Source organism: Sus scrofa, chromosome 13 (genome assembly GCF_000003025.6).
Source record: "Sus scrofa isolate TJ Tabasco breed Duroc chromosome 13, Sscrofa11.1, whole genome shotgun sequence".
Taxonomy (NCBI): domain Eukaryota; kingdom Metazoa; phylum Chordata; class Mammalia; order Artiodactyla; family Suidae; genus Sus; species Sus scrofa.
The window spans coordinates 1,144,992-1,171,792 of NC_010455.5; the positions used below are offsets into that span (position 1 = coordinate 1,144,992).

General features: G+C 41.2%; 1 protein-coding gene across 4 annotated transcripts in view; it reads right to left on the bottom strand.

The window, feature by feature from the left end:
* The window catches only part of NEK11 (NIMA related kinase 11), a 290,466-nt gene continuing 263,898 nt past the window's right edge, over positions 234 to 26,801 (bottom strand). For 2 of the 4 annotated variants that reach the window (XM_021071326.1, XM_021071327.1), the window contains exon 16: positions 260 to 1,070. In XM_021071326.1, the coding sequence (XP_020926985.1) occupies positions 824 to 1,070 (247 nt within the window). In that variant the 3' untranslated portion in view covers positions 260 to 823. Of the gene's footprint in view, positions 1,071 to 26,801 lie in introns of all 4 variants that reach the window. The other 2 variants (XM_021071329.1, XM_021071328.1) reach the window with 2 other exon arrangements.

A 26,801-nucleotide genomic window follows, 5' to 3' on the forward strand; every position in this document is an offset into this window, starting at 1 on the left:
CCTAGGGAAACCTCAGCTCAGCTGCCCCAAGCTGAATGACCAAGCAGGTTACTCAACTTAAGCATCCTTTTGGAGTTCCTGTTGCGGCACAGCTATAAAGTTAGGGAACCTCTCTCTCTCTGTCTCTGTGGCAAAAAGATCTAATGAAGTAGCGTTCTTACAGTAGTGAGCACAGTACTGGTCCATGACAGGCAACAGACAAACTAAGTGTCAGCTGCTCTAAGCCATATTTATCCTTAGATGGATACTTCTGGATAAGGACAAGACAAAACAGGGAATGTATTTTGTAACCATGGAAAATATATTTATTATGAATAAAAGTCTTCAACTATGGATGAGTCTGGGAAATACTTTAACCTTTCACATATGCACTTCTGACTTGTTAGGCATTCAAGGGCAAAAGCAGGGACCTGAGACAGGGACATTTGACTCATGGGTAGCAGCTCAGCAGAGCCCGGGGCCCAGAAACCTCCAGGAGCAGGCTGGATACACCCTGTAGAGACTGGGGAAGTTGGGCCTGAGCCTGTCCTTCAAGTGGACAGAGCAGGTGGCTTCTTCCAGGCCAAGGTCAGGGTGGCTCCGCCTCACTGCAAGCCCAAAGGACATGCAAGCAGGAATGCTTTCAGGAAGCCAGACTTGATCTGCATACTTATCTCACAGTGCAGACCCAACAATGCTAACTGGCCAGAGTTTACTATTCTTGAAAGGAGCCACTCCTTTGGACAAGGAATTGAAAGTAGAGATGGCTGGTCCAGCTGTGTGCTCATTTCCCAGAACAGAGTCCAGGGTAAGGGCTGACAGCTTTTCACAGGCATTTGTCCACTTAAAGTTGTTTGTCTCTGATAGTTCCTTCTTGATGGTTCTGGCGTGTGGCCCCTTCTCCCCTTGTGATCAGCAACTGTTCCTCAAAGTAGAGCAGCTGGTCAACCTCAAAACAGTCACTGGCTCGAGGCACCACTGTTTCCAGAGCTGCCCGGACCTCCGCCTCACTGGCTCTTTGCTGCCTTGCTCTCTTGAGATAAGTGTAGACCTCCTCAAACACCTCTGCCCCCAGCTTCTGCACAGCTGATCTGCCAAACAAATAAGGAAATATCAAGAAGAGCCATGTACTGAGCTCACCTGGGAGAAAACGCATAGTCGGCCCCTGGTGTCCAAGTGGGGTTGAATCTGGGTGTGGAACCGCAGACATGGAGGCGGATGTCACTGGGCCCTGAGCATCCGCAGATTTGGGTGTCTGTGGGAACCAATCCTCCACAGGTCATTAATTACACAAATAACACTGTAGCCCTGGGATTAGGGCAAAAGGAGAGAAAAAAAACAAGACCTTGAACATTCAACAATATTCAACAAATACTTCTTGATGTTTTATTATGGGACAGTTACCCTTCTAGGAACTAAGAATGCAGCATTAAACAAGCGAGGCAACTTCCTGCCTTCATGGAGCTTACCTTCTAGGGTAGAGCATAAACAGTTTTAAAAATGCACACAGGAGTTCCCGTTGTGGCACAGTAGAAATGAATCCATGAGGTTGTGGGTTCGATCCCTGGCCTCATTCAGGGGGTTAGGGATCTGGTGTTGCTGTGAGCTGTGGTGTAGTTTGCAGAAGTGGCTCTGATGCTGTGTTTCTGTGGCTGTGGCATTGGCCTGCAGCTGTAGCTCCATCAGGGAACTTCCATATGCCACAGATGCGGCCCTAAAAAGCAAAAAAAAAAAAAAAGTATACATAATAAAATAGACGGTGCTAAGGGCAATGGAAAATAAAGGAGGGTGCAATGCAGTGGAAGGTGAGGAGGGGTCATTGAGCAGGACTCACATGAAGCAAGGCCAGCACCAGGGAAAGAGGTGGAAGGATCTTGAGGCTAAACTGTGTGGGAGAAATATTGAGAGGTGGAATATTGGAGAAGAGGATGGTTGGGATATGAAGTCAGAAATAATAATGAGGACACTCAAATGATAATGAGGAGAGAGAGGCAGAGGAGGGAGAACAGTCCTACTACCCACACACTGGGCACTTGTCTACCCGCTTACCCTCGACGACAGCTCTGTGAGGGAGGCGTTTCTTAATATCCCTATTTTATAGATGAAGAGACTGAGGCTTAAAGGCTGCAGTGATTTGGCCAAGTTCCCACGGAGGCCAGCACGCCCTTCCTTACTGACCCCGGTCCCCGTCCATGTGGAGCTGCGATCTGTGGGTGTTAGAATCATACTGCCACACCTGGAAGGTCTATTTGCCTCTATGTCCCTTGATCTCTAGCCAGGGTCACAAAGGCTTATGGGCTAAACTTGGCCGCGAGACATGTTTCATTCCATCAACTCCATGTTCTATTTTCTTCTGTTTTATTCATATTTTTTACACTTGAAAGTGAAAAACTTCAGGCATGGCCTATCCTCTACACTTTCCATTTTCTGCCTCTCCTTTGCTCACTCATCAATTTCATACCGTGCTGCTTCTCACATTTTGTCCACCTGCCTTACTCAAGGGCATTTAGGTTTCATGAAGTTTGTTCTACAGTTTACAACTGTTAATGGCTCCACATATACTGTGTGCTGACATTTCCCTAATCATTCCTCCACTAAACATTTAGCTTTTTGACAATAACACCTGTATGGACATCTTTAGGAACAGAGCTTTTTTTGTTTAGGGGCATATTTTCTGGCATCAAACTTCTAGAAGTGGGGCTAACTACATAGGTGTGCTCACTTGTAAAAACTCATATATGCACTTATGATTCATGCCCTTATCTATATATGTATTGACCTTGATTAAAAAATTTTTTTAAATTGTGAGAATGGATTAGGTCAAGGTGTCATTCCTCAGAACTGGCAGGTATTGGTGCCGTGCCCCCTGCAGATATCAAAACCCATGGATACTTGAGTCCCTTATATGAAATTGAGTAGTATTTGCATATAACTACATAATCTCTAGATTACCTACAATATTTAATATGATGTAAATGCTATGTAAATAGTTGTAAATACAATGTAAATGCTATGGAAATTGTGGCTGGTTTGCAGCAAATTCAAGTTTTGCTTTTTGGAACTTTCTGGATATTTTTTTCCAAATATTTTTGGTTGAATTCATGGATGCAGAAACCCATGGATGCAGAAACCCATGGATACCATGGGCCAAATGGAAAGAGGTATAACTTTAACCTTGAAGAAATGTTTCTTTATTCTTCATTTCAATGGATTTGATGAAAAGAAGTATCAGAGGTATCAGAGAGAGTTTTTTTTTTCAGGATTTTTAAAGCATTACTGCCAGACAGTAATGGTAGTCATGATGACAATAACACTGAATGCGTTAATCACAGACTCTTTTATTCATTTCATAAGATTTATTGTACTATTCAACCTTGTAATCCCTAGAACATAAGAATCTGGGTTAGGTCTTGTGGCAGATAAAATAAGTAATTAATTCTGCTCTAGTTTAGAGGCTTATAATTATAATGTGAGATATATGCCTCTTAAATTTTAACTAACATATTTATAGCACTTTGGAGCTTGCAAAATGCTTTTACACTCATTATTTCAAATAACCCTCATAGACTAGGCAATGCATTGAACATTTATCTCCATTTTACAGGTGAGAATAAGCAGATTGATGTTTATAAACTCACAGAGCTAGTGGTTGATGGACCTTGAATTCAAACTTGGAACACCAAGCACTGAACAGACTGGCAGCCCTAGGGCTCCACATCACCCAGCTTGTGTAGGTTTCCCATCTCTGCCAAGAGATTTTCAGGATTGACCCCAGGATGCCTCCCATCCCAAGTCACCTCAGGCATCTCCAGAAATCCAAGTTTTCCTTGCTGACATTTACCAAACCTGGTTACTCCCTTCAGACATCCATGATGTCAGCAACCCATCCATTCTTCCACATCCAATGTCCCACAGCCTCCTACCTACCATTTTTGTGACTTCAGTAATTGGTCTCTCTGATGTTGGACTGTCCCATATCCAGTGTCATCTTCTTCACCCTCCTCATGGACCTAAACCTTTCCCTCATCAGCACTGATAACTCTACCACCTCTGAAATGGATTTCAAGCCTTCTACTCTATGACCCTCCCTTTATTCTTTCCCACTATCCTTACTCCAGGTACTATTCTTATTCATGGCCAATTTCAATCCTTTGGATGTACCATTGTGATAATAATCACCCTCTTGGTGTTCTCAGGTTTTCTCTTCCCCTTTTGGTTAAATTTCATGGCCCATTATTATAATCACTATCTTGCAAACACCCCCACCCCCTGCCCCTTAGACACTGTATCAAACTCCTTTGGCAAAGTCGTAATGGTTAAACAGACATTCACCTGCTTTATGCTTATATTTAAACAAGAGAACATTCCTGAAGAAAAACATCTGATTATGCCAATAGGTCTTGTTTATAACTTATTATTGATGGTCATAATTCAAAATGGCATTCAGGGAGTTCCTGTCACAGCTCAGTGGTTAACGAACCCGACTAGCATCCATGAGAATGTGGGTTTGATCCCTGGCCTCACTCAGTGGGTTAAGGATCTGGCATTGCTGTGGCTGTGGTGTAGGCCAGCAGCTGTAGCTGCAACTGAACCCCTAGCCTGGGAACCTCCATATGCCGTGAGTGTGGCCCTGAAAAGACAAAAGACAAAAAATAAATAAATAAATCCAACAAAATGTCATTCAGCACTATCCAGTGGTTCTACTATACTTGCCTGGTAGTCTTACTTTCCACTGCTCAAAATTACTATTTCACACCTTCTTCCTTATTCTAAAACTTGCCAAGACCCCACCCTTATTCTCAGCTGATGAATTTACCTAATATCTCTTTGAGAAAATATAAACGAACATCTCAAAATTCCCTCATCTTCCCAGTGCTAAAACCATGCCTGTACCTACATCAGTGGCTACTCAGCTGGCCTTTCCTCTGTTCCTAATGAAAGTACTATTCCTCCTATAAGGATCAAACTCTCCCTGAGTGTTCTGGCTCCTGGCCTCTTTCCCTATCTCAGTGAATTTCCTTCCTGTAGTTATCTTCTTTCTTTCCCTCAACATTAACTTCCTCCTTTGCAGGAGTATCCCTACCTGAGGGAATATGACCTAGGCTATCCTCTCTTTAAAAAGAAACCTCTCTTGACCTCCACATCTCCCTCAGTTCACCCCTTCCCCACCCATTACCTTGACCTCCTCCTTGACTTCTTGAAATAGCTACATATGATTGCAGTTTCTACTTTCCCACTACATACTCTCTTTCAAACCGCTCCTCTTTGGCCTTTAACGCACTTCATGTGGCCAGTTCCCCAGGTAACTTCTTTATACATATCTCAGCAGCATTCAACAGTGTACACTGCTCCCTTCTCAAAACCCTTCCTTTGTTGCTTTTAGTGATATAGCCTTCACCAGGAGTTTTTCTTACTATACTGCTTCTTCACAGCTTCCACTGCTGATGAGTCTTCCTATCATTTTGGCTTTGACTAAGCCCCAGACCCCCTTTCTTTTCTCTCTCTTCATTCTCTGCCCATGTGATCCCACCTAGTGCCAGGTTTTTATATCATTGACAGGCTGAGAACTTTCTGGATCTCCACCTTATCTTTCACCCAACTCCAGGCTAGTGAATCAACTGTCCCCTTGATATTTCTTACTGGGTGTCCAAAGGGTCTCTCACTCAATGTCAATATAGACAAAAAGAACTATTAATAACCACCTCCCTCCCCCTAAAAATGTTTTTCACAATGTTTTCTGCTATCCACACAATTTTGCAAGCCAGGTGAACATTGATTCCTTGCTTTCTCTCTCACAGTAACTCCATCAGCACCAGGAATTCTTGTGGTGCTCCTCAAACCATCTATGATGAAAACCAATTTTTTCTTTTTAATTTCCAGTCCATCATGAAGTCATATATGGATTTATTGCCTGTAATTAATAGGTAGCCTGTGCCTCACATAGATCCTGCCACATGTAGCTTCCCAAGGGAATTTGACAACCTCCGCCCTGGCCTATGTCCCACTCAATGGGACAAGTTCACTTAGCACATGGTTAGATGTTGTGGCAATGTTAGCTTGCTGAAACAGTCTCTAAAACTTTCTCTCAATTTCTGTCCTTAGCTCATGTGGATTGGGAACAAGTGATGTGTGGACTAGGAACATCCTGAGACTACACTTTGAGAACCATGTTGGTGATGTTACTTCCAGACCAAGTCCTAAATCCATTTGCTTCTGGTCTCTCTACCTCTACTGCACCTCCATAGTTCAAGCCCCCACCTTTTCTCCTGGACCTCTGCAATAGTTTTCTGGTTCCATTTATCCATCAACAATCCATTTCTCACATACTACGGCCAGCGTGAACTTTGACAAATGTAAATCAGATCCTATTGCTTCCCTGCCTCAAACAGACACCCACCACATCAGGGTGTGACCCCTCCTCCACTCTCATTTATCAGACTGTGTATAGTCAGTCTCCTGCCTTCCTCCTCTGCCTTCCCTGTCTCGTCCATAGTGTCTTTGCCATGAGGCCCCAATCACACCCACTTCCTTTCTGTTCCTTAAATACAACCCAAGGTTATTTCCATCTCTGGGCCTTTACATGAGATGTACCTTCTTCCCTGGTCTGCTTTTCCCTTTGATCTTTACATGACTGCCTCCTTCCTGCCATTCAGATCTCAGCTTACATACTCTTCTTGGATAAACTATCTTAACTACTAGGTCTAAAGTAGCTATCCTGTTGTTTCACAGCATCGCATGATGTGAACTATTTGCATAGCACGAATTACTCTCTAGCATTTTTCTTCTAACTTTTGGCCCATATTAGTTTACTGTTGGCTTCTCTTCACTCCTTGGTTAGCATACGGGCTTCATAAAGAAGGGAACCAGTACTTAGAACAGGACCAGGCATGCAGTAGGTGTTCAGGAAATACTTGTGGAGTGAAGGAACGACCCACACAGACATTAAGTACCATCAGATCGTCTCTCATGAAAGTTTACAGTTGGGAAAACCATGGAGGAGGAGGCACCTTCTAACTTAGGCCATAACAGCTGGAGGGAAGAAAGATGAGAGCCAACATGGGATCCCTGGGAAACCAACAAAGCAGCCTGCTAGGTGCAGAGAAGAAGAAGGTGAGAACCACACGAACATAATGTTAGAGACCTTAGAATCTGATTAGTAATATCAACCACTGATGATAAAGAAGCCCCTAAATGTCCCCTGAAGCTACAATAACCAAGTTCTTGAGCTTTCTCTGGGCACCAGGCTCCATTCTGAGCATCACCTTAGATCATCCTTTTAAATACTCATAACAGCCGTATGGATAGATGCTATCATTATTCCCATTTTACAGACAAGGAAGTTGAAATAGAGAAGGGGATTAAATAACTTGCCCACTGCCATTCAGCCTTTAAATGGGGGAGCTGGAATGTGGGCTCTAGTAGTTTCACTCAAAGACTCATTCTTTTCATCAATATGATACAGACTCTGGACTCAGAGAGACCAGAGTTGAATCCTGGCTCTCTCTTTCACTGGCTGTGTGATTTGGGGCCAGTTACTTAACCTCTCTGAGCCTTGGGTTTTTCTTATTGAAGAGGAGATCACACACACACACACACACACACACACACACACACCTTAGCAGAGTACCTGTCATTTTTGATAGCCATTCTTTTACCATTACATACATTATTGTTGCTTTCCCAATGGTGAATTATACAGTAACCCTATTTCATTTTAACTGGAAGCTTCAAGCAATTTTCTAGTTCTTCTACCATTTAAGACAGTATTTTAAATACTTTTATCTTTTCTAGCTGAATTTGGAAAAAAATGTCATATTAAGACTGGTGGCACAGTGGGAGTTAAAAAAAAGTAACTTTGTAGGACTAATCATGAAAACTTAGTTTAGCAGAAAGCATTAAGGAACATAGATTATTCTTTAGGCACAGTTTAAGGAAGCCCTTGAAAGTGATTTTACAGACTCTAAGAAATCCCTTCACATAAAATATGTATGAGGTAGTGTAGGAATAGAATGGTGCAATGAGTTTTCCCTTTTAATACCACTGTCTTAATGATTAGTGGCACTAACAAGTGCCAGGAACTTTTATGAAAGATGGAGTTTGTGAAAAGACAGCCTATGGACTAGGAGAAGATATATGCAAATGACGCTATCAGCAAGGAGTTAATTTCCAAAACCTACAAATAGCTCATACAATTCAATAACAAAAACCAAACAACTCAATCAAAAAATAAGTGGAACACATAAATAGACATTTATTCAAAGAAGGCCAATAGGCACATGAAAAGATGCTTAACTTCATTAGTTGTTAAGAGAAATACAAATCAAAACTACAATCTGACCTTACACTGGTCAGAATGGACATCATTGAAAGTCTAAAATGATAAATGCTGGAGAGGGTGTGGAGAAAAGGGAACCCTCCTACACTGTTGGTGGGAATGGGTGCAACCACCATGGAGAACAGTATGGAGGTTTATTTGGAGTTACCATATGATCTGGCAATCCCACTCTTGGGCATATATCTGGAGAAAACTATAATTCAAAAAGATACATGCACCCCGATGTCCATAGCAGCACTATTCACAATAACTAAGACATAGAAGCAACTTATGTCCATCTACAGATGAATGGATAAAGATGTGGTGTATATATATACCAATAATATATATTGTTATGTGTGTGTGTGTATAACAAGTATGTAGGTATATATGTGTATGTACACAATGCAATATTACTCAGACATAAAAAGAATGGAATCTTTCCATTTGCAGTAACATGGATGGACCTAGACATTATCATACCAAGTGAAGTCAGACAGAGAAAGACAAATATCATATGATATCACTTACATGTGGAATCTAAAATATGATATAAGTGAACTTATTTACAAAACAGAAATAGACTCACAGAGAAAACAAACTTATGGTTACCAAAGGGGAAGAGGAGGGATAAATTAGGAGTTTGGGATTAGCAGAACAAACTACTATATATAAAATAAACAACAAGGTTCTACTGTATAGCACAGGAAACTATATTTAGTATTCTGTAATAGCCTATAATGGAAAAGAATATGAAAGATTTTATATTTGTGTGTGTGTGTGTGGCCCTTCCTTCCACATGTATTTCAAATGGCTGTCTCTGAATCTAGTGGGCAGAGGTAGGACAGATCTCTCTACAGACATAGACAATTGCACTGATCATTCTTTCTTTTCTTTTCTTTTTTTTCTTTTTTTGTCCTTTTGTCTTTTCCAGGGCTGTGCCTGCAGCACATGGAGGTTCTCAGGCTATGGGTCTAATTGGAGCTGTAGTCGCCGGCCTACTCCAGAGCCACAGCAACGTGGGATCAGAGTTGCATCTGTGACCTACACCACAGCTCACAGCAACGGCAATGCTGGATCCTTAACCCACTGAGCAAGGCCAGGGATCAAACCTGCAACCTCATGGATGCTAGTTGGGTTTGTTAACCACTGAGCCACGACGGGAACTCCTGTACTGACCATTCCTGGTGATATGTGGCACCTCCAGATGGGATGTGTGACTTTCAGGACCCTTTCTGGAAATGGTGCTTGCCTTCTGCTCTGTGCCCTGAGCAACAGAATCTTATTTGTTGGGTATCCTGCTAAAGCTAACCATTCCTGGAAGGGTTATTTTATTCATGATCTAAACAATCTCTTATATGTAAATGAAAAAGCTCACTGTCTGAAAAGCAAAACTAGAGTTCCCGTCGTGGCTCAGGGGTTAACGAACCTGAATAGTATCAATGGGGATGGGGGTTCGATCCCTGGCCTTGCTCAGAGGGTTAAGGATCTGGTGTTGCCATGAGCTGTGGTGTAGGTCGCAGACATGGCTTAGATCTGGCATTGCTGTGGTTGTGGTGTAGGCCGGCAGCTTCAGTTCTGATTCGACTCCTAGCCTGGGAACCTTCATATGCCATGGGTGTGGCCCTAAAAAGACAACAAAAATAAACATAAATATAAAAAATAAAAAAAGAAAAAGAAAAATCCATTCTAGGTATAATTTATAAGAGACATACCTAAAACAGAGGGCGTTAAAAGATAGAGAGTAAACAAATTAAAATATATCCCAGACAAATAATAACAAAAAGAAATCTGGGGCAGCTATATTAATATTAGACCAAGTAGATTTTAAGAAAAAAAAAAGCATTATTATAATAAAGAATGCCACTAGATAGTGAAAATAGTTAAATTCACCAGGAAGAAATAAAAATTCTAAACTAGCATACATATAATAGAGTCAAAATACATAAAGTGTTACAGGGATAAATTGTCAACTATATCTTCATAATGTAGGATTTCAGTACACCTTGCTCAGTTATTGATAGGAAAGCATTTGAAAAATTAGTACTAGAAAGTCTGGATACACTTAATAAGCTAAACTTAATAGACAGATTTAGGACCCTCTTCCTCCCTGATGACTAGAGGACCCACATTCTTCCCAGACTCTCATGTAACATTTATAAAAGTTGACCAAATACTGTATCTACAATAAATAGTTAAGGGATACCCCCAAAAGATATAAAATATGACATCAAAAACATAAAATGTGGGGGAAACGTAGAGTTGTTAGAAAGTGTTTGAGCTTAAGAGATCATCAACTAAATCATACATTTGTGTGTTGTTACATATAAGCCCCATAGTAACCACAAACCAAAAACCTATAATAGATACACCAAAAAAATAAAGAGAAAAGAAACAAAATATAACACTGAAGAAAACCTCAAATCACAAGAGAAGAGAAGAGAGAAAGACAAGAAGGAACAAAGAAAAACTGTGAAAACAACCAGAAAACGAAAATGGCAAATAAGTTCATATCTATTAATAATTACCCTAAAAAATTACCCAAAATTGTAAATAGGTTAAATGCTCCAATAAAAATACACACAGTGGATAAATAGATTTTAAAAATGGATTAAAAAAACCAAAACAAGACACATTTATATGTGGTCTGCAAGAGATTTTAGATCTAAAGGCACACACAGACTGAAAGTGAGGGGAAAAAGATAGTCCATGCAAATGGAAATGAAAACTAAGGTAGCTATACTCATAACAAACATAATAGACTTGAAAGCAAAGACTGTAACAAGAGATAAGGAGGACAGTATTTGCATAATGACAAAAGGATCAATCCAACAAGAAGATATAATGCTTTTAAATGAATATGTACCCAACATTGTAACACTGAAAATATAAAGCAAATATTAACTGATATAAAGGGAGAAATTGATAGTAACACAACAGTTTAGGGGACTTTAACATCCTACTTCTATCAATGGACAGATCATTCAGACAGAAAATCAATACGGAAACACTTCTTTATGTTTATCAAATGCAAAAGAAAAAAGTAGAGGTTATCATTTTTGATGCCCTCAAACACATTTTTCCAAAGAATACTTAACAGATGGTCAACAGACACATGAAAAACAAAATGCTCAACCTAACTAATTAGCAGGGAAATGGAAATAAAAACAATGAAATATCACCTCACACCTATCAGAAGCCTATCTTCAAAAAGACAACAAATAACAGGTGTTAGAGAGAACATGGAGAAAAAGGAACTCTTGTGCTTTGTAGGTGGGAAGGGAAATTGGTGCAGCCATTATGGAAAATAGCATAGTGGTTTCTCAAAAAATTAAAAATAGAATAAAGATATGATCCAGCAATTTCACTTCTGGGTATTTATCCAAACAAAAACACTAATATGAAAAGATATATACACCACAGTGTATTTACAATAGCCAAAATATGGAAGCAATCACAGTGCCCATTGATAGATGAATGGATAAAGGAGATATGATATATATGTGTGTATATACATATATGTGTGTGTGTATATATATATAATATATACATATAAATACACACACAATGAAATATCAGCCAAAGAAAAGAATGAAATTTTGCCATTTGTGGTAACATAGATGAATCTAGAGGGTATTACGCTAAGTGAAATAAGTCAGAGAAAGACAAATACTGTATGATTTCACTTATATGTGGAATCTAAAAAAAAAAAAAAAATGGGGAGTTCCCATTGTGGTGCAGTGGAAATGAATCTGACTAGCATCCATGAGGGTGCGGGTTTGATCCCTGGCCTTGCTCAGTGGGTTAAGGATCTGGCTGTGGTGTAGGTTGCAGAGGTGGCTCAAGCCTGGGAACGTCCATATGCCCCAGGTGCACCCTAAAAAGTGAAATAAATTAATAAAAATTAACCAAAACAAATGAACAAACAAAAAGAAAAGAGACTCAGAGAACAAACAGGTGGTTGCCAGAACAGAGGGGTTATGTTGGGTGAAACAGGTGAAGGGAATTAAGAGGTGTGAACTTCCAGTTACAGAATTTAAAAAGTGCTAGGGATACCAGTACCACACTGTTTTGATGACTGTGGCTTTGTAATATTGCTTGAAGTCTGAGAGAGTCATGGCTCCTGCTTGGTTTTTGTTTCTCAGGATTGCTTTGGCAATTCTGGGTCTTTTGTGGTTCCATATAAATTTTTGGATTGTTTGTTCTAGTTCTGTGAAAAATGTCATGGGTCATTTGATAGGGATTGCATTGAATCTGTAGATTGCTTTGGGTAGTATGGTTATTTTTATAATATTAATTTTTCCAACCCAGGAGCATGGAATATCTTTCCATTTCTTTACATCTTCTTTAATTTCCTTGATTAATGTTTTATAGTTCTCAGCATATAAGTCCTTTACCTCCTTGGTCAGGTGTATCCCCAGGTATTTGATTTTTGGGGGTGCAATTTTAAGAGGTATTATATTTTTGCATTTCTAATATTTCATTGTTAGTATACAGAAATGTGACTGATTTCTGAATGTTAATCTTATATCCTGCTACTTTGCTGAATTTGTTAATCAGTTTAAGTAGTTTTGAGGTTGAGTCCTCAGGGTTTTCTATGTATAATATCATGTCATCTGCATACAGTGACAGTTTTATCTCTTCTCTTCCTATTTGGATGCCTTTTATTTCTTTTGTTTGTCTAATTGCTGTGGCTAGGACTTCCAAAACTATGTTGAATAGCAGTGGTGAGAGTGGGCATCCCTGTCTTGTTCCAGATTTGAGTGAGAAGGCTTTCAATTTTTCTCCATTGAGTCTTATATTTGCTGTGGGTTTTGTATCAAAACAGACAGACCAATGGAACAGAATAGAGAACCCAGAAATAAACCCTGATAACTATGGTCAGTTAATCTTTGACAAAGGAGGTAAGAGCATAAAATGGGAAAAAGAAAGTCTATTCAGCAAGAATTGCTAGGAAACCTGGACAGCTGCATGCAAGTCAATGAAAATAGAACACACCCTCACACCATGCACAAAAATAAACTCAAAATGGCTGAAAGACTTAAATATAAGACAAGACACCATCAAACTCCTAGAAGAGAACACAGGCAAAACATTCTCTGACATCAACCTCATGAATATTTTCTCAGGTCATTCTCCCAAGGCAACAGAAATAAGAGCAAAAATAAACCAAGGGGACCTAATTAAACTGACAAGATTTTGCATCAAAGAAAACCAAAAAGAAAACAAAAGAGACAACTTACAGAATGGGAAAAAGGAGTTTCAAACGATGCAATGGACAAAGGGCTTAATCTCTAGGAAACACAAGCAATTTATACAACTCAACAGCAAAAAAAACCAACAACCCAATGGAAAAATGGGCAAAAGTCCTAAATAGACATTTTTCCAAGGAAGATGTACAGATGGCCAACAAGCACATGAAAGAGTGCTCAATATCTCTGATTATTAGAGAAATGCAAATCAAAACTACCATGAGATACCACCTCACACCTCAGAATGGCCATCATTAATAAGTCCACAAACAACAAGTTGTGGAGGGGGTGTGGAGAAAAGGGAACCCTTCTGCACTGTTGGTGGGAATGTAAGCTGGTATAGCCACTATGGAAAACAGTATGGAGGTACCTTAGAAAACTATACATAGAACTACCATATGACCCAGCAATCCCACTCTTGGGCATATATCTGGACAAAACTTTCCTTAAAAAAGACACATGCACCTGCATGTTCATTGCAGTACTATTCACAATAGCCAAGACATGGAAACAACCCAAATGTCTATCGACAGGCGATTGGATCAGGAAGATGTAGTATATATACACAATGGAATATTCCTCAGCCATAAAAAAGAATGACATAATGCCATTTGCAGCAACATGGATGGAACTAGAGACTCTCATACTGAGTGAAATAAGTCAGAAAGAGAAAGAGAAATACCATATGATATTACTTATAACTGGAATCTAATATACAACACAAATGAACATTTCCACAGAAAAGAAAATCATGGACTTGGAGAATAGACTTGTGGCTGCCCAGGGGGAAAAGGGAGGGAGTGGGAGGGATCGGGAGGTTGGGGTTAATGGATGCAAACTATTGCTCTTGGAATGTATTTACAATGAGATCCTGCTGTGTGGCATTGAGAACTATGGCTAGATACTTACATCGAAACACAAAAATGGGAGGAAAAAGTATGTATACATGTATGTGCAACTTGGTCCCCATGCTATACAGCGGAAAAAAATTTAAAAAAAATTAATTAATTAATTTAAAAAAAAAAGCCCTAGGGATAGCATCAATAGTGCTCTAATTGCTTTGTAAGGGGACAGATGGTTACTTTTGTGATTTTCAGTTGTTTTTTGAGATAAAACCCCAGTCAAGTGCGGTTTTCAGTATTTCTTAGTTTCATCCCTCTTTCAAGTGGATTGGCTTCATGGGATCTACGAGATCATCTCTTGATAAAAATAACCTCTGAGTGGAAACAGGCCTTATTTTAAAAAAAAATTCTGTGTGGAAGGGGCTGTGTCTCTGCTATTCTGCTCACACTTGCACTCCTTGGGCATAGGAGAGCACTAAGGATCTCCCAGAGCCAGCTGCCCTGCCCCCACACCTGGGGCATGGGAGCAGGAGGACTCCAGAGGGAGGGAGCAGCAAACAGGGCCTTGCAACAGCAGTCACCATCTGCCAGGCAAGTTAAATAAGGCAGAGAGCAGGAGCCGAGGGGATTTTTAGCCTCCTGTTCTGAACGATATTTCAGCTTAACAGCAGAAAACGTTTGACACCGTTCTCCCTCCTATAAAAACCACAAGCAGTTTCTCTTCAGGGAGCAGGAATATTTTTTCCACTAGTTCGGATGGGTCATCAAGTTTCAAAGCTCCCTTACCCCTCTTCCTTAGGAAAGACCAACACAAAAATCTCTCCTTTACCTTGGGAATGAATTGCTTTGCAAACCATTTCTCTGCCCAGTAGAAGGTCCCCAATAATGGCTACATATACAGTTTTCTTTCCAGATTAATTAATCACTTGAGGAGTGTAAAACTGACAGCGAAGGACTTTTGTCTGTTTTCTGGTCTGCTCCCCCACTTGGCTTGGAGCCCACTGGGGACAGAGGGCCTTTCTTAGTCATCTTTGTAGTCAGCATGATCCTGGCACGAAGCTGCCCCTATATTATTCATTCAGCATGTTCATAATGAGCATGTTCATACTGCATGCCAAGTTGTAAGATGCACCGTAAGCTGGTGACCTTACAGAATGCATATTTTATTTTGTTTTGTTTTGTTTTGTTTTGTTTTGTTTTAGGACTGCACCTGCAGCATATAGAGGTTCCCAGGCTAGGGGTCGAATTGGAGATACAGATGCTGGCCTACACCACAACTATAGCAACAGGGGATCCGAGCCATGTCTGCGACCTATACCGTAGCTCACGGCAATGCCAGATCCTTAACCCACTGAGCGAGGCCAGGGATCGAACCTGCATCCTCATGGCTAGTCAGATGCCGTTTCTGCTGAGCCACTTCAGGAACTACAATTTTCTTTTCTTTTTTTTTTTTTTTGTCTTTTTAGGGCCACACCCTCAGCATATGGAGGTTCTCAGGCTACTGGCCTATGCCACAGTCACAGCACCACGAGATCCGAGCTCACGACTTCACCAGAACCTTAACCCACAGAGCAAGGCCAGAGATCGAACCTGAATCCTCATGGATAATAATCAGATTCGTTTCCATTGAGCCACGATGGAGATTCCTACAGAATGCATATTTTAGTGGGAAGATGTCAGATATTAAACAAGCAAGCAAACAAATAAGGTAGTTTCAGATTTTTTGTCATTGCTGCAAAGAAAATAAAACAGGGAAATGGAAGAGAGAGAGCAGGGCTGCCTACAAGAGGGTGTGGAACCCGGAGCAAGGTGCTTCTATGGGTTTGGCAAGGCCCCTTTTGTGACCACCAGGACCTGTCATTTGAAGCAGTTCCCCCATCTTCTTGACTGACCCTCATGTAGAAGAAGCAAGATCAGCCTCTAACATTTGTGCAGATGCGGCAAGAGGATCAATGGAGACCCACCACAAGTCTAAATACTTAAAAGTTATGAACCAAGCTAACAAATTGTTGAATAAATATGACCTACCTTCTTACCTTACAAATTAACTTCACAAAGACCTGGAGGCTAGCTTTAGTGTTCTCAGCCTCCTCAGAGTTCTGCATTGGAACAGGCAGAGCTGGAAGGGCCAGCCCCCAACCCTCATCACTAGAGGTTGGCCTGCCCCCATCTCTTTCCAGCCTGGCTCCATCTCCCACTGTGAGAGGGTTTTGATACCCCATCCTGTGTTCAAGAGCCATCCATGAAGTGGATGAATCACAAGGAGCCATTGTCAAGGGCAAATCAACAGATTGGAGTGCCACTCGAATGCCCTGATGCAAGGATCCTTGCGATTAACTCTTTCCCAATCTTAGATCCAAGAAAACTCTTTTAGTAAGCTGGTTTCTGTTAACTCAGAGGGTTTTTCCTCTTGTCTAGGCCACCTGGTAGCTCAGAGCTGAGTTGGTGCTTATCGGCAGGGTAAACTGATCAACGTGGCATCCAATTTCAATTTTATACCTCACTATCCATGTGTGTTTCCACAAACTCCTCTCAAAACCACATAAATTGTAAGTAAATAATAATAGTAATTACAAATACAAGTAGCTGCAACTCAAGAAACTAGAACCTGTCCAGCCATTCTTTCAGCAATGTATACACTGAAGTTGTTTGTTTGTTTTATTTTGTTTTGTCCGAACCCACATGCTGCATGTAGCATTTCCCGGGCCAGGGATTGAACTCACTCTGCAGCTGTAGCCTGCACTACAGTGGCAGCAATGCCAGATCCTTAACCTGCTGCACCACAAGGCAACTTCCTGTTTTGATTGTATGCTGTATTATAATTGCAGGGAAGGTAGCTAGGGGTCAATTCAGAGCTGCAGCTGAAGGCTTTTTGTCTTTTTAGGGCCCCCCTGTGGCATATGGAAGTTCCCAGGCTAGGGGTTGAATCAGAGCTGCAGCTGCTGGCCAGATCTAAGCCACATCTTCCACCTATTTGCGGCTTGTGGCAAGACCAGATCCTTAACCCACCGAGCGAGGCCAGGGATCAAACCCTCATCCTCATGGATACTAGCTTTGTTCTTAACCTGCTGAGCCACAATGGGAACTCCAACAAGAAGATTTTATTTTTATTTATTTGTTTGTTTATTTATTTATTTTGCTTTTTAGGGCTGAACCTGAGGCATATGGAGGTTCCCATGCTAGGGGTCTAATCAGAGCTACAGCTGCTGGCCTATGCCACAGTCACCGTAATGCCAGATCCAAACCGCATCTGCAACCCACACTACAGCTCACGGCAACACCGGATCCTTAACCCACTGATCAATGCCAGGGATCGAACTGGCAACCTAGTTGTTCCTAGAGGTTCCTAGTTGGATTCATTTCCACTGCACCACAACGGGAACTCCAAGATTTTAAATGTACATTAACCTACCACTTCAGGAATTCCTCCCGAGTTATAACCCCCTCCCAATCTCCACAGGTAACTGAATCTGGTGGTTTTATCATCACCAAACATTTAAAAATATTCTTATTATATATGGAAGTAGGTGGAGTTCCCGTCGTGGCTCAGTGGTTATATGTGTAAGTAGGTATCCCTCAAAAATAAGTGGAATTGTTTTGCGTATTTTTATACTTTCAGTAAGCGCTATCATACTTAGTTTTCTCCCTGCCTTTCTGTGTTCAGAATTGATGACATTTATCCCCTTCGATGCTGGAGTTCACTGATTTTCTGTAATGCCTTCCTAGCACTATTTTGCATTCATTCTCCTAATGAAGTACATTGCAGTGGCTTCTACCCCTCCCCCACCTCACACCCACGTTTACTAACTAAGCAGCTGGGAACATCCTTGCACACACATCCCTGGATTCATTATACCTTAAATTACAAACTGTGCACACACACACAGAAACCTGAGCTTTTCAGACACAGTTCCTACATAAAGTTATTATTTTCGGAATGTTTCATATTCAATCCTTTATAATGGCTCCATGATGGATATTTTATGGTAAGAAAATGCAATCCAGAGAGGGATAGAATGATTTAAAAATCAGAATTACGGCATTTTTGAAAAGCCCTGTAGAGTACCTATCAAACACCTTCATTTTCTGGATGAGGAAAGTGATTCCAGGATGGAGAAGGGCCTTCCTGGTGGTGAGACTGGGCTTCGGAGAGTGGATCCCATTACTGGACCTCCACTCTGATGGACATACGTGCAAAATAAATATAAAGTAAGTAAACCCCATGCTTTCACTTCTGGTCACTAAGCCCCACTAAACAACGCACCACAAAATGTGGACCACTCAGTGAGACCCTTCCCGGCTGAATTATGACTGCGCTTCCTTTGGTCAGTTCAACCCACATTCCACATTCTTCATTTTTCAAAAGTCAGTTTCACCCTAGCTTTGCTGATGTAGGAGCAAAGATCAGAAGATAAAATAGATTTTCTAATCAAACACAAGAATAATTGGATTTGCAAAGGAAAATGAAATCACAAAGGAAAAGAAATTAGAACATATATATGTTTGGAAGAATTTCTCAAAGCAAAGGAGAGTTCTTATTAGTGGCATACTATAGGCTTCCTTAGAGAAGAGTTAAATTTATTTTTATTTTATTGTTTTATTTTATTTTATTTTATTTTTTGTCTTTTTAGGCCCCCCCTGTGGCATATGGAAATTCCCAGGCTAGGGGTCGAATCAGAGCTGCAGCTGCCAGCCTATACCACAGCCACAGCAACACCAGATCTGAGCTGCATCTGCAACCTACACCACAGCTCAGGGAAATGCCAGATCCTTAACCCACTGAGAGCGGCCAGGGATCAAACCCACATTCTCATGGACATTAGTCTGTTACCACGGAGCCACAACAGGAACTCCCTATTGTTTTATTTTTTGTTTTTTATTTTTTTTCACTTTTGGCTGCCCTGTGGCATTTGGAATTCCTGGGCCAGGGATCAGATCTGAGGTGCAGCTGAGACCTCCACTGCAGCTGCGGCAATGCCAGATTCTTTAACCCACTGTGCCGGGCAAGGGATCAAATCTGCGTCCTGGCACTGCAGAGATGCTGCTGACCTCATTGTGCCACAGTAGGAATTTCTTTTTTTTATTTTTAATTTAATTTAATATAATATTTTGGCCACACATGTGGCATGTAGAAGTTATTGGACCAGGGATCAAATCTGTACCACAGCAGTGACCAGAGTCAAGTGAATTTTATTTATTTATTTTTGTCTTGGCATATGGAGGTTTCCAGGCTAGGGGTCCAATTGGAGCTGTAGCCACCACTCTACACCACAACCACAGCCATGCCAGATCCAAGACACATCTGCTACCTACACCACAGCCCACAGCAACGCCGGATCCTTAACCCACTGAGAGAGACCAGGGATCGAAACTTCAATCTCATGGTTCCTAGTTTGATTCGTTTCCATTGCGCCACAACGGGAACTCCCGTCAAGTGAATTTTAAAAGCTGCCTTTCATTTGATGAGATTCTGTAAGAACCCCCTCTTTGACCAAACTTTAGGCTCCTCTAAGTCCATCCTCTCCTCAATGAATCCTCACTCTCGCCAGCTGTCCTTGTCTCACTGGGTGCAGCTCAGCAAGAATCCCCAGCTCTTGACACTTAACCTAGTTCCCCTTAGTAATCTTCCATCCACCGACTGCTCCCTGTCCTTTGCATACACACCCCCAGCTGCCCCTGTTGTATTCAGAGCCATAAATTTAATCTCTGTCCTCTACTGCAGTAGTCTTAAATAAAGTCTTGCCTGTTGATCACTGCCTGGTGCATTTTTTTTTTCTTGGACAGATTCACCTCTCAGTGCCAATACTTCACTGGGTCCCATAGTATGATCTGCCCATAATTTAGAATAGTCATGTCTTGGTTAACTTGAGGTCTTGGTGCCTGCCTGACATAGACGCATGACCACCAACGGTGCCCTATCCCCTTGTCAAAAGTGTCCTGCTTTGGACAATAAATTATATGGTCAGCCACACATGACATAAAATTTACTGACTAAATTGCCATTAGGTCACTCAATGAAAAGGACCTATTGGACTTTAAATGGTGCTACAGCAACTACAAAGAACAAAAGAGAGCAGACTCTTTAAATGAGAACATTCCTTTTTAGTCCTGATTCCTGAGGCATAGTTACATTTGATTTGTATCATTTTATGTCCCAAATTAAAATACTTCTCCATGAATAAAAAATGAGGAGTTTCATCATTTCATGTCTCAAACATGTTCACCCATCACTTTTATTATACCTCTCCCTTGATGACTACAGAGGGGTTTATCACAGTACATTTGCCAGCAACGTGACATGCCTTCCAGAGCCACGAGGGAGCGGGGGAGGAGATAGAGAGAGCCTGGGAAGACTAGAGTGGCATAGGCCTTAGGAAAAATATCTGAGGTTGGGGAATAACTACCTCATTCTCTGGTGAATCCCATCAAAGGACTGAAAAGAATTTGCAAAAGAATTATTGAAGTTGACCTCACTCTTGACAAGTGGGGGGCAGGTCAAGATTGAGCTGTAATTTCAGCTGTTGTGGAAAGAGGGCTGAGCAGGAGAGAATCCCCTACAGCCTTCTACCCAGAGACGAGACTAGGTTTCTCATTTTCTGCCCTGGGAGGGCAGAAGGAACATCAAAGGAAGAGGATCCTTCATTAAGGTGCTTAGGTTTGCTGAGCAGTTTTGAGCCATGGAATTTTTATTACTCTCTTATTCGAAAATATCCACAAGAGACTCTTGTCCTGCAGAGCTTTCTCAGGTCTGATGGGATGAGTTGAGAGCTGCAAACTCCACTGGCAAGATCTTAGGCTTGGAATTTAGGGCACAGATAGGCTAGGGGATGGAAGGAAAAGGGTTGGATTAGGATAACCTCCAATGTCTTCTGTCGACTGAAAACACCTACACAATGTGAGAGTTGTGAGTTAAGTTTTATCTGGGGCACAATGAGGACCTTAGCCCAGGAGGCAGTATTTCAGAGAACTCTGAGAAACTGCTCCAAAGAGGTGGGGGGAAGGTCAGTGTATACGTGATTTTGGTGAAGGGGGGCTGGCACATGCAGTCAAGGATACATTTTGCAGAAGGTTACTGCTAGTCTTATGAAGGTAGTCATAAGGAGCAGACACCACCATGAAAGGTTTTAGTGCTTTTCTCAACATGAAGAGATGCAAGAATTGAGCACATAAAATCTTCTCCCCAAAATATCTAACTATCTGAGAATCTGTTCTGCCTATTTTCCCAGAGCACAGGCTGCCTCACTCCTGATCTCCACCCTGAAATCCTTTCAGAGGGTGTTGAGGGCCAGCAGCTGCAGTGGCTCATAATTCAATCCTGTAGAGGCAGATGGCCAGTGCCAATCCTTAATTGGCACCTTCTACTTGGAAAGTCTAAGATTTTGCTCTCTGCTAGGTTTGTTAGTCCCATTTTATAGGCAGGAAGATGTGAATGAGGAGAGAGTAAGGTCACTGAGGGGAGCCCTGGCCTCTTGCCCTCAGTGCTCAGCAGGATTTTGCTAGTTTAGAAAAAGGAACCAAGGCCATTGGAAGGGTGCTCTACTCTTGGCACTCAAAGCCACCACCCTACTCGCAGCATCTCCCCTCATAGGAGCTGGTTAGAAACATAGGCTCTCGGTCTCCATCCAGACCTGCTGAATCAGAATCTGCATTTAATAAGAGCCCTGAAGATCCATATGCATTTTAGAGTCCTAGACACTCTGGCTGGAGCTGTGATTAAACTTTGAATAGCAGGACTCCAAAAAGGCTTTCGAGCTATGAGTTAGCCTTTTTTTTTTTTTTTTTGGCTTTTTGTCTTTTTGTTTTTTATAGGGCTGCACCTGTGGCGTATGGAGGTTCCCAGGCTAGGGGTCTAATCGGAGCTGTAGCCTCTGGCCTATGCCAGAGCCACAGCAACGTGGGATCCAAGCCACATCTGCTACCTGCACCACAGCTCACGGCAACGCCAGATCCTCAATCCACTGAGCAAGGCCAGGGATTGAACCCGCAACCTCACGGTTCCTAGTCAGATTCGTTAACCACTGAGCCATGACAGGAACTCCTAAGTTACCTTTTGAGGAAAACTCCGATGCTTTTTACAGGATCTGGCCAGCTTTCCAGGCTCCAAGGAATAATTTCCAATACCAGCCCCCTCTACAGAATTACTAAACTAGCATTTTTACAATATGAGTTTAAATCTGATAAGAGTAATAGAAAAGGGGCCTTCATTAATTTCAGGATAAAGTCTCTTTCTCTCTTTCCTTGTCTCTCTCTCTCTCTTTTTCTTTCTTTCTTCCTTAAACTCTGATGCACAACTTTGCATTAATAATAATCTTGGATTCATAACACATTCTCAGTAAACCAAGAAGGACCCTATGGGGTTTTCCTGGGACTGAGGGCCCTCCCCCTCCAGCCCCCATGTCTTCCACCTGCCTTTGTATGTAGAAATACTTTAGCTAAATAATAAATTTAATCATAGAAATGAAAGAAAAGGCAAAGAAAATCAATGAAATAGGACATGATAGTTTGATGGTTAACAAAGCCAAGGACCTTTGGCTCCTCTTTAAGGGCCACAGATGATATTCTGAGCCATGTTGTTTAAGCTCTTTTACAGATACTATCCCCCCAACCCAGGTGGAAGAAGTTAACTGCATGATGACCAGACTGTAGCTATGACAAAAGCTACCACACTTTTGAGAACTTGCCTCAAAGAAATGGGAACAAACTGACCCCAGAAGTGAAGATAAAAACAATCCAGATGATGCTGATTGGATCACCACATAACAAATTTCAAGATGACTGTTGTAACGGACTGTGCTGTTTCTGCATGTAACCCCCTCCCTCTGCCTATACACCCCTGAGACTCCCCTTTAAGAGCTCTTGCTGCCTGATTGGCAGGGAGGAGCTGGCTTTTGGACATGAGTCCACCTTCTTCCCCCATAACCAGCCTCCAAAACAAAGCAACATTTCCTTTCCTACTAACACTTGTCTCTCAAGTATTTGATTTTGAGCAACAAGCAGCTAGACATGAGCATCAGCATCATGTTTGTCTTAAGAGGAAGACATCAACCTTGTTTGGGTTGGGGATTACAATTTGTATGGTGGTATGCTGGGTTTGGGTTTGCTTGCCCATGTTTCCCCCTGACTTCTAATTCTGCATCAGCTAGAAGTCTCTCTGCTTAAATAAGTAGGAAACCTCTTTCCCTTCAATTTGGAAAATACTGTGTTCTAATTTTACCTTACTTACTATCTGACTAAGAAGTGACAACAGTGCATAAACCTGTGTTAATAATTTTCCCACGTTTTCTTTGTATCTAAGGCAGATATTGAATAAATCATTTAGTGTGAAATGACGTTTTGATTAATTTAATATATGGGTAGTTTGGGGAAGAAACAGAAAGAATTAAATTGTAGGTTTTAGTTGAACTATGTGAAATTGCCACCCGTAGAATACGGGTTAAAAAAGTCAAATATTGGCAATTTCATTTAGTCATTCTAGGTGGAATATTTCAGTTAAAAATTTTTTGACCTAAGAAATATTAAGAGGGTTGAAAGTGCTATTTGTGGATGCTGAATTTTCTCTCTCTCTCTCTGAAGGTATTTTTGGGAAGTTGGTGTAAATGCTTTGAAGGCTAGACAACCATCTTCCTGTTCTATGCAGGCAGGAAGACATGGGCTGTTGGGAGGTCAAGTTTGTTTATAAATTCAGAATAAATATGTGCCCTTGAAGGAGGTTTATAACCTTCTGAATCTGTGAAATATATAAGTGGTGACACACAAATATATAGACAGTTGACACATAAACTAGGTTGTTTCTTTTCTGCTTCCTTGCATCCTTGTTACAGTCAGGTATAGTTAATACTTGAACTCTGTTGGGAGTACAAGGAGAAAACATTCCCTCATCAAGAAGTTAGCACCATTCTTCAGATGGAATGTTAAGAGAAGAGTCAAAGTGAAGTGTAAGGGTTTCATCCCGTTCTTGGTTCACTGACACAATTATGCTATAGGCCTGCTGTGTTACATGATGTGCTGGGTATAATTCTACAATTGCCCAAATTGCATCGCAGTGTAATTATGTGTTCCAGCCTGGATCACATTTTGAGTTGAAGGTCAGAACCATGTCTTGTAATGATGTGCTAAGCACCTTCCAAGGCAGCTTGGCAGACAGTAGGCATCAATAACTGTTTTATGTCAAATTTTAATTGTGGAACAAATGATCACTTTTAATAACCAATCACATTAACAAAAACGGAAGAGATTATATCAAAAAACCTTTGCGGATCATGGAAGCCAATTTGGCAATAAATATCAAGGGTCACATTCTATAAACCGATAATTATAGTGAAAGCTCATAACCTAGGAACCAGTAATTTCAAGATATTTATCTTAGTTTAGTTTAAAATTTGAAGGCAATATTAGGTAAAAACATTTACATCAACATTATATGAGTTGGAGAAACTAAAAACAGCTTAAAAACACAAGTGCAGAATATGCTATTATAGATAAAAAATGATGTTTTTTGGAATAATTAATAATATTGGAAAATGCTCAAGTAAGGTGGGGAGAAAAACTGTGATACTAAGGTCCCTCTTTCTTTTTTTTTTAAAACTTAGCATTACATCCCCAAAATGTCCCAAATTGTTCAAAATTCTGCCAAAGTCATATTTGTAATGGCTGTGGAATATTCCATTGGCTATACATACAGTGTTATTAGCTACGTTTTATAAATATACACCTGTACACACACACTAAAAATAACACAGGTGCCTATTGTTTGGCAACTTCTTGTCTCAGGCAACAATATAGAGAATTCAACACAGAAGCACACACAGACCTTCCTCAATTCTTTTTCGTGCCATGATACTATTCCATTGCAGATTCATGTTGATTTTTCAAAACAACTCATTGACATTTTCAGCTAATTATAGCTTTTGCTATTAAACAATCCTACAGTGTACGCCTTTGAAATACATTTCTGTGCATTTATTCAAGTATTTCTGTGGGATACATTCTGAAATTGCTGGATCAAAGAGAATGTTCATTTTGAGAACTTGAATAGACATTGGCCAATTACCCTCCACACGGTTACACCAATGAACACTGCCTTGAGCACTGTACGAAGTTACTGCTTCGTTTTTAAAATGGAAAGAGTGGCAATAGTGGATGGGATACATTTGTGTGTGTGTATCTGAAGCAGAGCCCATGAGCTCCAACAGTGCTATGGTGCCATATAAACTGGGTCTCCCTCCCTTCTTCCTTTCTCCCTTGCCCTCCGTCGTGCTTCCCTCTCTCCCTCCCTTCCTTCCTTCCTCCCCTCCTCTCCTTCCCTCCTTCTCTCCCTTTCTGCCTTCTTTCCTTCCTCCCTTCCTTCTTCCATCCCTCCTGTCTGTTCCACATTATATCTAATGGGAGGAGAGAGAAGGGAAAAATTAGAAGGGAGGCCAGCAAAGAACTCATGTGGCAGTTAGAGAATTAGAAGAAAACAGGACACAGGCTTAATTGGAAGCAGGCTGCTCCCTTTGGTGGGACGTTTGCTAAAATTGGACCTAAACAGAGGAGACCTGAATGACTCCTGCCCAACGACGGCTCTCAGTTTTGTCAAGGGTTCTGTATTATGTGTAACTGTGGGAAAGGGATGTGTTCACCAACCTCGTATAACCACTTCTCGAGGTATACATGTATCAAGTCATCATGCTGTAAGTGTTAAAAGATAAACTGAGCATATTAAAACATTTAAGAGTTTATTGAGCAAAGACAGATTTGAATGGAGTGGCATTAAATCAGAAGAGGTGAGGGACCTCCACTGACTGGAGACCAAGGAGAGATTTTTACAGAGAAAAGGTAGAAGCAAAGTAAGAACATTATTTATCGGCTACAGCTTCAAGTCAGCCAGCAGTCTGTCCTCGGTTGTCCTTAGGTTTCAATTTTTTGACCTCGAGGCTTTTATGGGATTTGATTTTGGTTTGCTCCTATCAGCTGCAATGGCATCAGAGCCACAGCAGACTAATGACCTCCGACCTACCAGTTTAATTAACTTGGCATATACACAATGTTATACGTCAAATATATCTCAAGAAAGCTGGGACAAAAGTTGAAAGCAGACCTCTGTGGGGATCACACAGAAATCTGCAGTGTGGAAAAGTCGGACATGGGGAATAATATCGATGTGTCTCTACTTTTCATGGTCAGAGGATTCACCTGGGGAATCCTGGTTTAAGATTCTGATTCTGTAGGTCTGAGGCAAGGCTGGAAAGTCTGCATCACTAATGGGCTTCCAGGTGACACTGATGGTACTGGTCTGGAACCACACTTTGAGGAACGAGACTTAGTTGACAAATCCCCGAGCAAGGAACAACAGTCGGGAGCATCAGCAATCAGTGGGGAGTGGGTGAGCCTTACTGCTTAGAGCCAGGAACGACCCTTGAAAGTGTTACAAGG